This window comes from Rissa tridactyla, chromosome 11 (assembly GCF_028500815.1).
Source record: "Rissa tridactyla isolate bRisTri1 chromosome 11, bRisTri1.patW.cur.20221130, whole genome shotgun sequence".
Classification (NCBI taxonomy): domain Eukaryota; kingdom Metazoa; phylum Chordata; class Aves; order Charadriiformes; family Laridae; genus Rissa; species Rissa tridactyla.
In genome coordinates this window covers 5,293,355-5,305,518 of record NC_071476.1, presented here as the reverse complement: position 1 = coordinate 5,305,518, position 12,164 = coordinate 5,293,355, and the positions used below count along the sequence as shown (strand labels likewise).

General features: G+C 41.0%; 1 protein-coding gene across 4 annotated transcripts in view; it reads right to left on the bottom strand.

Moving 5' to 3' along the window:
* Positions 1–11,623, bottom strand: part of MAPK9 (mitogen-activated protein kinase 9) — a 31,697-nt gene extending 20,074 nt beyond the window's left edge. For 3 of the 4 annotated variants that reach the window (XM_054217249.1, XM_054217247.1, XM_054217248.1), the window contains exons 1-4: positions 11,473–11,623; positions 6,861–7,035; positions 1,919–2,048; positions 710–768 (exon numbers count right to left, since the gene is read on the bottom strand). In XM_054217249.1, coding sequence (XP_054073224.1) covers positions 710–768; positions 1,919–2,048; positions 6,861–6,982 — 311 coding nt within the window. In that variant the 5' untranslated portion in view covers positions 6,983–7,035; positions 11,473–11,623. Of the gene's footprint in view, positions 1–709; positions 769–1,918; positions 2,049–6,207; positions 6,444–6,860; positions 7,036–11,472 lie in introns of those variants that run through there. The other variant, XM_054217250.1, reaches the window with a different exon arrangement.
* Between the last annotated feature and the right edge of the window lie 541 nt (positions 11,624–12,164).

Below are 12,164 nucleotides of genomic sequence, written 5' to 3'. Positions count from 1 at the left end.
GAAGTTGATGCAGAAATTGCAGATATTGCAATATATCAAAAAATGATGCTTCCTTTCACTGTAATTTAACATAAAAAAAAGAAAATTAAGAAAAGCACAGTAAGAACTAAGGAGGAATGATTCACTTTCAATTAAAATATCATCTGCTTACCCGCTTCAGACACACACACTCCCCTGTTTGCCCAAAAAGCCCATTCACAAACCACAACAGCACATTCACTGGAACCTATGAATACCTCACCAATTAAATCATTCCGAATCCTTTTCTAGATCAACTGACATAGCTTGCATAAAAAAGAAATATATTCATTTCTTAATTCAGTCCAAAAACACTGTTGTGCTGATGTGACTGGCACAGCAAAAAAGCAATATGAGGTTATCCAGACCAAGTTCTTACCCTGAGGTGACCCATGTAGCTAAATGACAACGCACACAAACCAGATGCATATGCAATCAGCAAAGTATGGCAGTCAGATGAATAGAAGGTAAATAATCTTTTTTATTTCCCACTTCCATCTTATGCACATAGCGAAACAACTTTCTTGGTCTTTCTTAAAGAAATATAGAAATAAAGACTAATTAAAGGCTAAATCCAGCCTTTAGCTACCCTCTGTTTTCAAAGTGTAAAGTCTGTAAGATACAGGAAAGACAGCTCTAGCGCTTAGGCCAGTATTTTTCAGGAAAATTAAAGCAAAAGTCTCATACTTACACATCCTGAAATTCTTCTAGTGACTTCTGTGGCGTAAATACATTTAATAAACTAATTATCTATAAAATAAAAATAAATGTTAGAAGAAACTTCCTCTTTAATTCACATAAAAATCCACTATTGCAGAAGTTACTATTCAAAATCAAATGCCCACTATTACTATACACAATTTGAGTGTTACTTGGCTTCACTTAATTCACATGTGCTGAAAAACTGCCAATTCAGAAATAGTTCCAAACTGCAGCACGTGTGCCAAGGGAACTATGACAGGACAAAACCACTTTTTTCTTTTTAAAGTTACATGACACCTTCTATCTCCCTCCCCACGGCCTGAAATGTATCCCCTTTTTTTCCCCATAATCTCTTATTTTAAATCCCATGTTGTGCTGGAATTTTAACCAAGGCTGTCCAACAACACAGAGGTGCCCCACACCATCCCATTAAACTTAGCTTATGACGTACTATTCTATGAGAACTGTTAGATTACTGTACTGGACTTCACCAAAAGCTTACTTTAAAAAACAAAAAAAAAAAATCAATCCTAAAAGGCTAATTTGACTCCAGGAAGTTTGAGACCTGAGTGCACAATTTCAATGATCAGTAATGTTTTTAATTCATGTGAGTATCAGAACATGAGTCACATAAACCTTATATTCTTGTACTCAAACATTGAAATATTGACATTAAGGATTGTTATTTTAGAAGGTTCAAAGATTTTAAAATATGTGTGTCTTGTCTATAGTATTTCACTTTTGTTTTCCAGTAAGTTGTTAGACAGTACTGCACCCCTGCAAACCCCACCAAACACTATTTAATATAAATCTTGCCTAAGCTCAGAAGATTTAACTACAGTGCAGTTACAAGAGCCAAGCCCACAAACAAACCCACTGCCAAACAGGCTTTGCTGCAGTATGACTTAAAAGGGCAAACGCAATACAGCAAGGCCAGCTCTATAAAGCTGATGCTGATGGTAAACCTATACCAACAGCTTAGCAAAAACCTCCTCTTGGCACTTCATACTCCAAAGAGCTCACCCAAGAACTTAACCATACGTTACGGAGAACTGCATTATCCACAGCATATCTTTCCAGTCTTTCTCTCACTATTTTTTCCATTACTTTGCTTACTAACAGCACATAAAAGAGCAAATCCCCAGCTTTTCAGACAACTTACAGTAACAAGGGAGAGAAATATAAAGCCCAAACTTACATTTTTGTGATTGACACATTTTAAAAGAACAAGCTCTCTGTAAGCTCTTTTTGCGTGGGTTTGATTCTGAAAAGGACGACTCAGCTTCTTTACAGCAACATTTATTCCAAGGACTGTATCAAACGCAGCACTAGAAGTTTTCAAAGACAAACAACTTAAGTTGAAGACTGTTTAAGGGAAAGGAGGGGGCAAAAGGGAGACAGGAATGAGGAAAGAAATCAAGATTTGAGACAAAGCATATCCACTAAGCAGTTTACACTAACTTCAACTAATTTTCATTGAGAAACCAAACGTTCTTTAAAATCTTCACATCCTTTAATAAATACATAAACAGAAGCCACTGACACTCATCAGAAGTCTTCCTGCCCTCTTTTCTGTCTTCAAACTGAATCCGCTGACTCAAGACTCGTATTCAAAACTGCAAGATCTAAAAATATTTTAAGCATATTTGAAATCAAGAAGCATTTCAGTTGCCTAATCTGTATATTTGGAGGGGTTTTTTTTTTTTTGGACACTGTTGCGGACTGGCAATCGCTTAATATTTGCAATAGAAATTTCTCTTTCCTAAAGGAAAGTCACAACCGTGTCTCTGTGATCCGTTCTGCAGGCATCAATACTCTCCTCTATGTGGACAGTTTACAATTATAAACAATATTACTGCCTAGCAGAAGCTTACATTCATCATCTGGTTTTAAAAAAGAAAAATATATAAAAATCCATAGAACTGAGTAATATGGAAAACTCAGACTGCAGGGAGCAGGACAAGAGTTTAAAAGTGAACGTGACCATTAGTTTTATCTTGTTTTTCCACTGTGCTTGTTCCTTCCCTCTGCAGCTTGTGGCACAGGTATAGACTTGCTTTAATAGCTGTAAAAATCTACAGCTAAATTATCTATATATCCAGAACCAGACTAAAACGGGAATATTCTTCGTTATTAATACACAGATTATTCAGCAAAATATATGTGAATTCACACCACAAACTACTCAACCTTTAAATAGTTACAGTTTTAAATAAGGATTCCCACATTACTCTATTTCCATTTAACATTACTTTCACAGGATAGGAAACAATTCTCATTCCAAGCACATTTAAGCTTTTTGTGAGCTCCTTCCCCAGCTCATCAAGATACGTACAATACTAGACTTAAAAGGATCACCATATTATAGTACTCTTACAAAACATACAGCTCCTCCGTGATAGCAACAATTCTCAAGTTACATGAAGTTTACCAACGTAAGTCACTTCTTTCCCTACTGGAAGAAGCAATACCACCACAAAGCAGGGCTCACCCATGAGACGTTGTGGGTTTTTTGGAGACATGTCTCAAGATTTGAATCAATGTGCATTTGCACTAAGGGCTTGCTAGCATTTACATCAACTTAGTTCTGTGAAATATGCAAGTCATTATTCAATAATATGATCACTCTCAGATTTAAAGCCTTTATGTCTGTGCAAAACAAAACACCAAATGGGAGGAAGATGACTGGCCAGACAACCGGAGAAATTATTTTCCTCCCAAATATGAATGCACTGATGTTTCAGTATTCACTTCATATAGAAGGCACTATACGTAAAATATAAAGTTTTGCATGTGTTCATGACTAACAACACTGTGAATTAGTATCAAATCAATAACTAACAGCGTCTGCATGACTTAGCTGTTCGCATCAATCACAGGTCAGCAGTGGACAAAGGAGCAATTTTAGGGGAAGTGTCCCTTTGTGGCTTGACACATCAGGTACATGTCAAGGCTCAGCCTGAGCACCTATGAAGAAATCCGCCTGAACCTCTTATTTTGCTCATCTACATGGGAGTGACCAACATTGCGCCTCAAAAAAAAAAAAAAAACAAAAAAAAGGACGAAAAATCTGTCTGCTCCTTACACGATCCAAGTATTAAATACAGATGTTGTTTTAAGAAGAAAAAAAAGTGGCAAAAAATTGTGTAAGCATGCATTTATTTAATTTACCAAGAAAAAAAAAAGGCAGAATAAAACCTCTATGACCACTAAGATCACATAAGATCACACTTCTAAATATCACATAATTTTTCATAAATGAACAAATAAAAAAATCATGGATGTAATTGGTGTTAAATTTCTTTTCCCCAGCCTTGCTCATTTGAATTCAAAAGAGACCCTTTCGTCATGACAACTGTTTCAGGCATAGATTTGAAAAATGCAGATTTGCCAGTTACCACCTTGGCTACTAACAGAACTTCTATAAATTATTTTAGTATTTGATATCATGGAAGAATCTCAATGTCTATCCCACTGTGTAACAGCAATTCCAATTTGATCATAGTGAGTTGCAGTAGGGTCTTCAGTGCACTTGTGACAGTTTTGCATCTCAAGCAAATAGTTAATGCTAGAGTAGTGATGCCAGATACATGATGAAATTATTAACAAAACATTATGACCTAAATTATAGCAGGAAATCCCACTTCATTTCTGTAGGCAAATGACCTTTGCTTTGAACTGCACTATGCTAGTACTATGGACTCTTGCTCTGCCAGTTCCACTTCACTCTTTCCCTATGGTCTAAACAGGAGTTTGCAAATAGTAACAAACTTATCCCGACCTTTTCTTCAACCTCAACTGCAAGTAAAGTTAAGTTATCAACAGTGTCAAAGCTGTGCTATTTATAAGATCTCGGTTTTGCTGCACTGCATAACAAAAGAGGTTTGTTGGAACAGAAAAATCAGATTCACTAGAAAATTTAAGAAAACTAGGACAAGAACAGAAAAAGGATGTCAGGAAGTCAAAGACAAAAATTATTTCAAAAGAATAATTTTGTGTAAGTGATTATTCAGTCCTAAATAGATCATAAGACTTCAAATGTATTAATACTTAGGAACAAAGAAGTGCAGAAAGTCATGTATAAAAGTGTACTTTGTATATAAAATACAAAAGGTATATCTTATCTCTTCTCCTAGCCCGTTTGCGGTGTGAGAGAAAAACACCTTCTACGTAACAACTGAGTTCCTTTTTCATATTCCTAGAACTTTAATTTATTGCTTTTGTTAAGTATGTATTTTTAAAACTACTTCTTTTCCTAAATTTTAATATCAAAGAAAAAACTAAGCAGAAGCAATACCAATGGAGTTTCCCCATTAATATTTTGAGCAAAAACCAGCAAAATTCAGACCTCTTCTAGCTGAAGTGACACATGTGACATTAAAAATTTCTCATCAAAAAATAAAATCCACACATGACTCCAGAAATACTTTTCCTAATTTTTATGTTAAACACTGGATGAATAAAAAAAAAAAGAAAAAAATCATCACATCTGTGTGTCACACTAATGACTTGACAATTTTTTCAGACAAAAATTATAGGATAACACTCACCTTACAGAGTTTTCTACATTTTACATCCTAATATTTTGTATCTTTCTTTTGCATACTATAAGGAATTTTAGGAGAAATTAAAATTTTGTACCTTTAACTTGGATGTAGTTTTCACATGTTTCACATGAACATGAAAATTTATGCAATGTTTCACTCTGTTGTTCCATAAATAAAGTATTCTCAAAACAAGTCAATAAATCAGATCATTCCTCCTTCTTCCCAAAATGTTGGCCTTAACACTACCCTAACTTCATTTTGAAGCAGGCGCCTAGTTTAAGTCATATAGTTCAGAAATGCACTACTTCTAATGAAAGGAGGAACACTTAAAACCACCCTTAATTCCTGCATGCCACCTAGAACAAGCATAACTTTAAGAATACTTACACCTGGAAAGCGTTAGCACTACACTAAATCTTACCCAAGCACTAATAACCAAGATCCAATATGCCTATCCCCTCATTCCACTAAAGAAGAACGAACTACTGTGTTCTCATTTTGTTTCTTTTTCACCTATTAGCAGGGCAATAGGGGTATCTAAATAATTTAAAAATAAAGGCATGTTCTCATAAAAACACACTCTTTTCCTATATATATATAACCTATTACAGTTATGAAAAGGCCAAAAAGACACAGGCAGGTGCTGTATAAGGAGTTGCTCACAATACGTGAATCATCACACCACTTCTGCAGAATTTACAGATGAAGAGAAATTGCAGACTGGATTTATAGCATGAACAGCCCACCATGTGCTGTGATTAAGTCTAATATTAGAGAGTTCCTGAGCATATCTGTTTGCTCCCCTGTGTATGGAACTGTGAAATCGCATCAATAAACACTTCTGCTGTTACCAAGCAAGTTTTGCCCAACAAAATATGGGCTGGCACTAAGTGGTGCAGAACGGATTGCTGCAGTCTGAAAAACATTTGAAAGTGTTTACCTTTAGCTGGCCCAGAGGTGTGGTGCCATACAAGAGACTAAGGTTCAGGATCAGACTAACGACTCTCACGTCCTGGGCCAGTGGAGGCTGGACACATAGCTGAGGTGACACACCAAGGAAGGGCCGGCCAGCCCAACCCCTCACACAGCATCCCTTTCTGGTTAATCCATGGAGTGACAATGCCACTGATTGGCCTCATCCTGCCAGTTAATGGCAAGGCACTGCATTGATGGCTCCTAGAAATGGACAGGAGTGATCGGGAATAAAAGGGGGGGAAGAAAGGGGGCCATGATGAAGAAACGAGTAAAACCCAGATTCTCTCACCATCGCGTTGTCATACCTTACACTGCAATATCACAACTGCACAGGGAATGTGAGAACTAGAAACAGATAAAGTGGTTAATGAGAAGGAAATGTGATGATCGTTTTAATTTGTGCAGTTATCCAAATATTAATTTTCTCCTAAAACCAAAACAAAATAGATTTGCACATGAACTACAGCAAGCAGGTGTTTTAGAATTCATTTAGTCCATAACCCTGTAGCAAGTGGCAGAAATTATCATCAGTATTTGACATTCTCTCACCTCTATCAGGAATACATTCAAATTTTGTTTTATAAATTTTTAAATTTAAATAAAGTATTTATTACTCACCAAACAATGCCCTGTGCCCCTGATCCTATGGGCTTCAGTTGCTGGTAACGTTTTAGAACAGTGAACGTTGAATCTGCAACTTGAACACTGTAAAACTGACTATCACATTTACTGTCACTCATGGTGTAGTGTCATGTAGTTTTCTCTTTCAAGGACCTGGTAAAGTTTTCAAGATCTTAAAGAAAAAGAAAACAAGCGTTCAATCTCTCACTAATTCCAGACAGACAAGATAGAAAATATATTATACATACTTTAATACATATGATTTTTGCAATAGTATACCATTAAATAAGCATTCTTTCAACTTTGTGTATTACCACTGCAAATGAAAAATACTTGCAGACAGACAGAAATAGTTACAGACTTAACAGCTTTAAGAAAATGCATGTTTCTATTCCAATCCCTACAACAAAAAGCAGCTAACAACTAAAACCCAACAAAACCACCCCAAATCCAACAACTCTACCCCTTGACAGCTAGTTCCTAACTTAGAATTACTACCATGTGCTAGGACAGTATTAAGTTCTGTATTACACAAAGAAAATCATAAATTAGGTCTTTCAAACACTGATAAAGCAGATGAAAGCAACAGCAGAAACCCGTGGAGTCCACAGACATAGAAAGAAACAGGATTTTAATAAAAGACTTGATTACAACTGCAGAACAGGTTTGAAACAAAATAACTGTCCCCAAAATGCCCGCTGCTGCTGCAGTTTCTCTAACACCCCCTTCAACCTAGTTCAGTTGGAAATTTCAAGCAGGGTTCTGCCTCCTCACCTCTGCCAGGCAACTCTTCCCTGAGCCAGAGACATCCCAACCCATTCTCCCTCCCATTTTAAACACACCGTAACACCCTAGGCCATCAGTTAGAATACTTACAGTCCTACACAAATAAGAGTTTTGTACCGTAGTTTGAAAGAGACTTTCACGCCATAATAGAGAATAAGTTATATCCATCTGTCAGGAATGAATTAGCGGTAGGTAATTACATCGGAGAGCAAGGTAATGGACTAAAGCTCTTTAGCTCTAAAGTGCTACAGTAACGAGAGTACAGATGTCCAGTCTTCCCGGGCCTCCATCCCTCTTCCAAACCTTAAAAGAAAATTACCTCAGTAATTACCGAAGAGGTCTCTAACAAATTCTCCCATTTTCAATTTCACATTCACTATGACAGATAGTGTCATTACAGCCCAGAGTAAATTGCACAGTCCCTTGAAACGGGAAATGAAAGCAGATCACCTTCCCCCGGAGCAGCTGTCCTAACCACCAGCCTGTACGCTGACTCTTTCAGCTAAAGTAAGAGCAGCTCTTCTCTCTCTTTGCTGGCCTACAGAATATTTGTGAGCCAATGCAAAAGAGAAAAACCTCAAGAGGAACCCAGAAGCCCATCCTAGAAGGGCATATACCCACACGAACAGCTTTTCCTTGCTTCAAGAATCAGAATTTGGACCTCTCTCTTCCTAGGTGCACATAGGAGGGAGCAGCATCTTTTCCAGGGATTAAGCCAGCAGGTGAACTCCAAGAAATTTGCCAGTAAAACAGGTGAAGACCTACAAATCCTAATAAAGGCCAGGTTTGACCTGAACTGGTAATGGTTGGTCTAAGAGATTCTCAAGAAATGTCTAAAAGTCCCTTTTACCTTCTAGTTTCTCAAAATCTAAGCAGCATTTTAAGAAGTAGATATTCAACTTGGTCACCTCTGGAAGCAACTCAGACAAGGAAGTTTTCTTGATATTTCCTCTTAGAAGCTTCAGAAAAAAAAGCAGAGGAGAAAGGATCAGCAAAGGGAAAATGTGAGCTACCAACTTTCTGCCTGTGCCACAGTAGTAGTGGGGTTAGGGGCAGTCAGATACAATTCCACAATCAGCTCATGCTAACGCGAGACCAAAACGCTGCCTTAAGAGGTGCTCTCAACCTTTCCTACTACATCCCAGGAAAAACCCCACTCTTCTTTCCAACCCTTTTTATTACTCCAAAGTTACAGACTCTGAGGTACCAAATTTGCTGATTAACAGTCCCTGAGCAGCCATGGTATTTGCAGTGAATCTTCATACATTGGAAGAAAAGTACAGCCAGAAGGTCAAGATCTTACCTCTGAAAAGGGCTTCCAGAACAAAACCAAAAAACTATAGATTTTGCATAAGCTGGGTATTGAGTTAAAGACCTGATAATTACACAGGAACTACACTGTACCTCTTTGTGGGTTAATGAAACACTTTTCTGTAACAGAGATAAAGAAGTAGGGGAAAGGGAAGTTATCCTGAACCAGAGAAACCCTCCCTCCTTTAAGGAACCTTGTCTGCACGAAGCCATCTTTTAAAAATCATTTAGAGATCAGGATAAGCTCTTTAGACAATACTCAAAGAGGGAATTAGGCATCACAAGTTTTATGTATTCTGACATTTTTTGCAATTCTCCATGCTAAGTACCCGGCTTCTCCGTAAGCGGAGCCCTAATTTTTACTTGGGCTCCAAGCTGCTCGGACCATCAGGACATACATTGTTTCAGACATACACATCAATGTAACATTAAGGGCTGTGGGACTGTGGCTGCTCACAGGACTTCAGACAGACAATCTATTTTGAGGGCAAGATCCCTCAAATAGAAACAGATTTCCCCCTGCTCAAAGGAAAAGTATACCTGGCAAATAAGTTTCTTAATCCTGAGCTATTACTTTCCTACCTGAAATAATGTGATTCATCACTCCATCTAACATACTCCACACTTCTGTGCAGGAATTTTTTGGAAGTAGGCACTACTTCCATTTCTGAAATAGAAGTTTTCATTTATGGCTTCCTAGCTACAGCTGCACCAAACTGGACCAGCAGCAAATGTAAAAGTCACAGGACGGTCACCAAACATACTTCTGCCTATTGATAATGGCATATTACTGAATCATAATGTTTCAAGATGTTTTTCTATTTTAGAGCATTAGAGCATGCACAAGATGCAGATAAATTGAGTGTTTCGGTTGGCTTTTTTTTTTTTAATATAACTTGCTTGCACAATTGGGAAAACTTAAGAATCACAAAGCTGACAGAGCTCATCACACAAAGGAAACTTACAGGAGCGGTTTTTAACCTGTACTTCATGAAAGATAATTAGAAGAATAACAAATACAACAAACCTACCACCAGTAGGCTTATGAGTTGTTATATGGAATTCCACTAGGAAATTTTTAGAAGTTGAAAGCAACTGCACTACAGCATACATCCTGTATTAAAGTCACTTCCCTAAAAGGTATTTATTAAAATGGCAACTTATTATTAACCAGGTCTGGATATCTGGATATCTTCAAGTCAAAAGCTTCTGAAACAAACAGGTTGTAGCAGTTGGGAGCACATTCCCAGGGTTGTTTTCGTTACAGAAATGTTATTACTGACAATGAAGCATAAGAATATCAAGAAGCTTAGCTTGATTTTTAAGCCTGAAGCTAAAATTCTACTGCTGACAGAATGAATAAGACAATGAACCTATATTTATGAAAAGAAAATATATGGAAATTCCGTACAGAATATCTCCTCCTATTCTCTTATTCACCCTTGCAAATACACTTTATGCCCTTTTAAGGACTACTATACAATAGTGTTGAGGGTTTTTTTCTTATCTTTACAGCAATATATATCAACAGGTATGAGTCCAACTATGAAAATCACAGAGAGTTACTTCCTGCTCCTCTACTCACAACCCTTTAATAGTCTGTTACAAAAGGTAAGTGTAGCAAAGCAGTCGCTGAGGAAGATCAATCACTTAGGGCAGAGCTTGGAGGTACTCTGTACCTGTTTAGCTCTCTGAAAAGTCAACCCTTTTCTTTAAACTATTACTGACCAAAGATTTTACCAGCTACCTGTTGTAGTATCATTTAGCTGTTAAACGTGCACTGCAAACAAACACTGCATGTATCAGACAAACACAGATGTATCTCAAAGCCCCTGCTAGGGCAAGTCGGTGGAAAGAGGGGAAAAAGTTTCGACGTGCATCTGCTGTAAGCAATTACGCTGTTGTAAAATGATGTAACAGCCACAGAACTGAGCCAGAGCACTCCCCACATCTCTTCTGAAACTTCTGCTGAGAAACCGCCTCGGCTCAAGAGCGGGCTCGGGTTCGCTGCGGCGAGGGGCGCGCAGCACGGGCCCTGCCCTCGGCTCGGCCGCGCTCCCGCCCGGGACGGGGGCGCTTCCAGGGGACGTCGAGCGCCGGCCCGGCCGCACACCGCGGCACCAGCGGGGCAGGGGGCGATCCCGCCCCGGGCCGGACACGAAGCGAGAGGGGAGAAGGCGGAGGAGAGACGGCGCCCGGCGGGGCGGGCCGCGGCCGGCACTGCGGCATGGGTAAGGGCGGGGGGCTCGGTCAGGGCAGCCCCGCGGGAGAGGCGCGGAGGAGGAAGGGGGCCCCCGGCCTTGCCGCGTCTCTCCCCCCGCCGTCCTCCCGCTCGGCCGGACCCTGGAAAAGGCACGCGGGGAACCCCGGCTCTGCCCGCACCTCGGCGGGCGGGGCCCGCGGGAGAAGCCGGGGACTCCGGTGGCCACACGGCTGGCCCCGCGGTCGGGAGCTCGTTCCGCTCCGGCTCCGGCCCCGCCGCCCGCAGAGCCCCACTCACGGCGTCCCTCACCGTCTCCTCCCTCCGTCGGGCTTCGGCGGGACAGGGCGCGGCGCTGGCGGGCGCTGCCGCCGCCGCCTCCTCCTCCAGCGCGCAGAGCCGCCCCAGCCACAATGGCCTCCCGGTGCTCCACACAGGCCGCGCCAGGCCCGAGCCCGCTGACAGACAGCCGCCCAACCAATCGTGGCCCTGTGCCGGCGACGCTCAACCAATCGAGCTCCGGAGGCGGGACCTAGTAGCTACTATATAAGGGAGGGCGGTGAAGGACTGCAGTAGAGATGGGGAGGCTCGGGCCAATCGGGGCGCAGACCCCGCCCCCTGGCGTGATGTCATCATCGCACGTCAAGCCGTCACCATACTTATGATGTCACGTCACAGCAGTGCCTCGTCACGGGTTGCCGTGGCGCCGATCGTCACAGCCGCCCTGCTCCGGCGAGCGGGCGGAGCGCTCCGTGAGGGAAACGCCTCCCCTGTACAGGAGGACCTCGAAGCAAACTGACATCACACGCTGACAGCCTGTCCCAGCGCCACGACACACCGCGTCGTGTCACCTCACCTCACACCCCACGTTACCTCACATCCACGCTTTGGGATGACAACAGTGTGCCCAGTCGCATGCTGCAGGGCCGGGCTGGCCCGTTGCGTGGGCAATGGTGCCGAGCACCGGGGCACGGGCCTCACGTGGCTTTTCCGGAGCGGGTGGT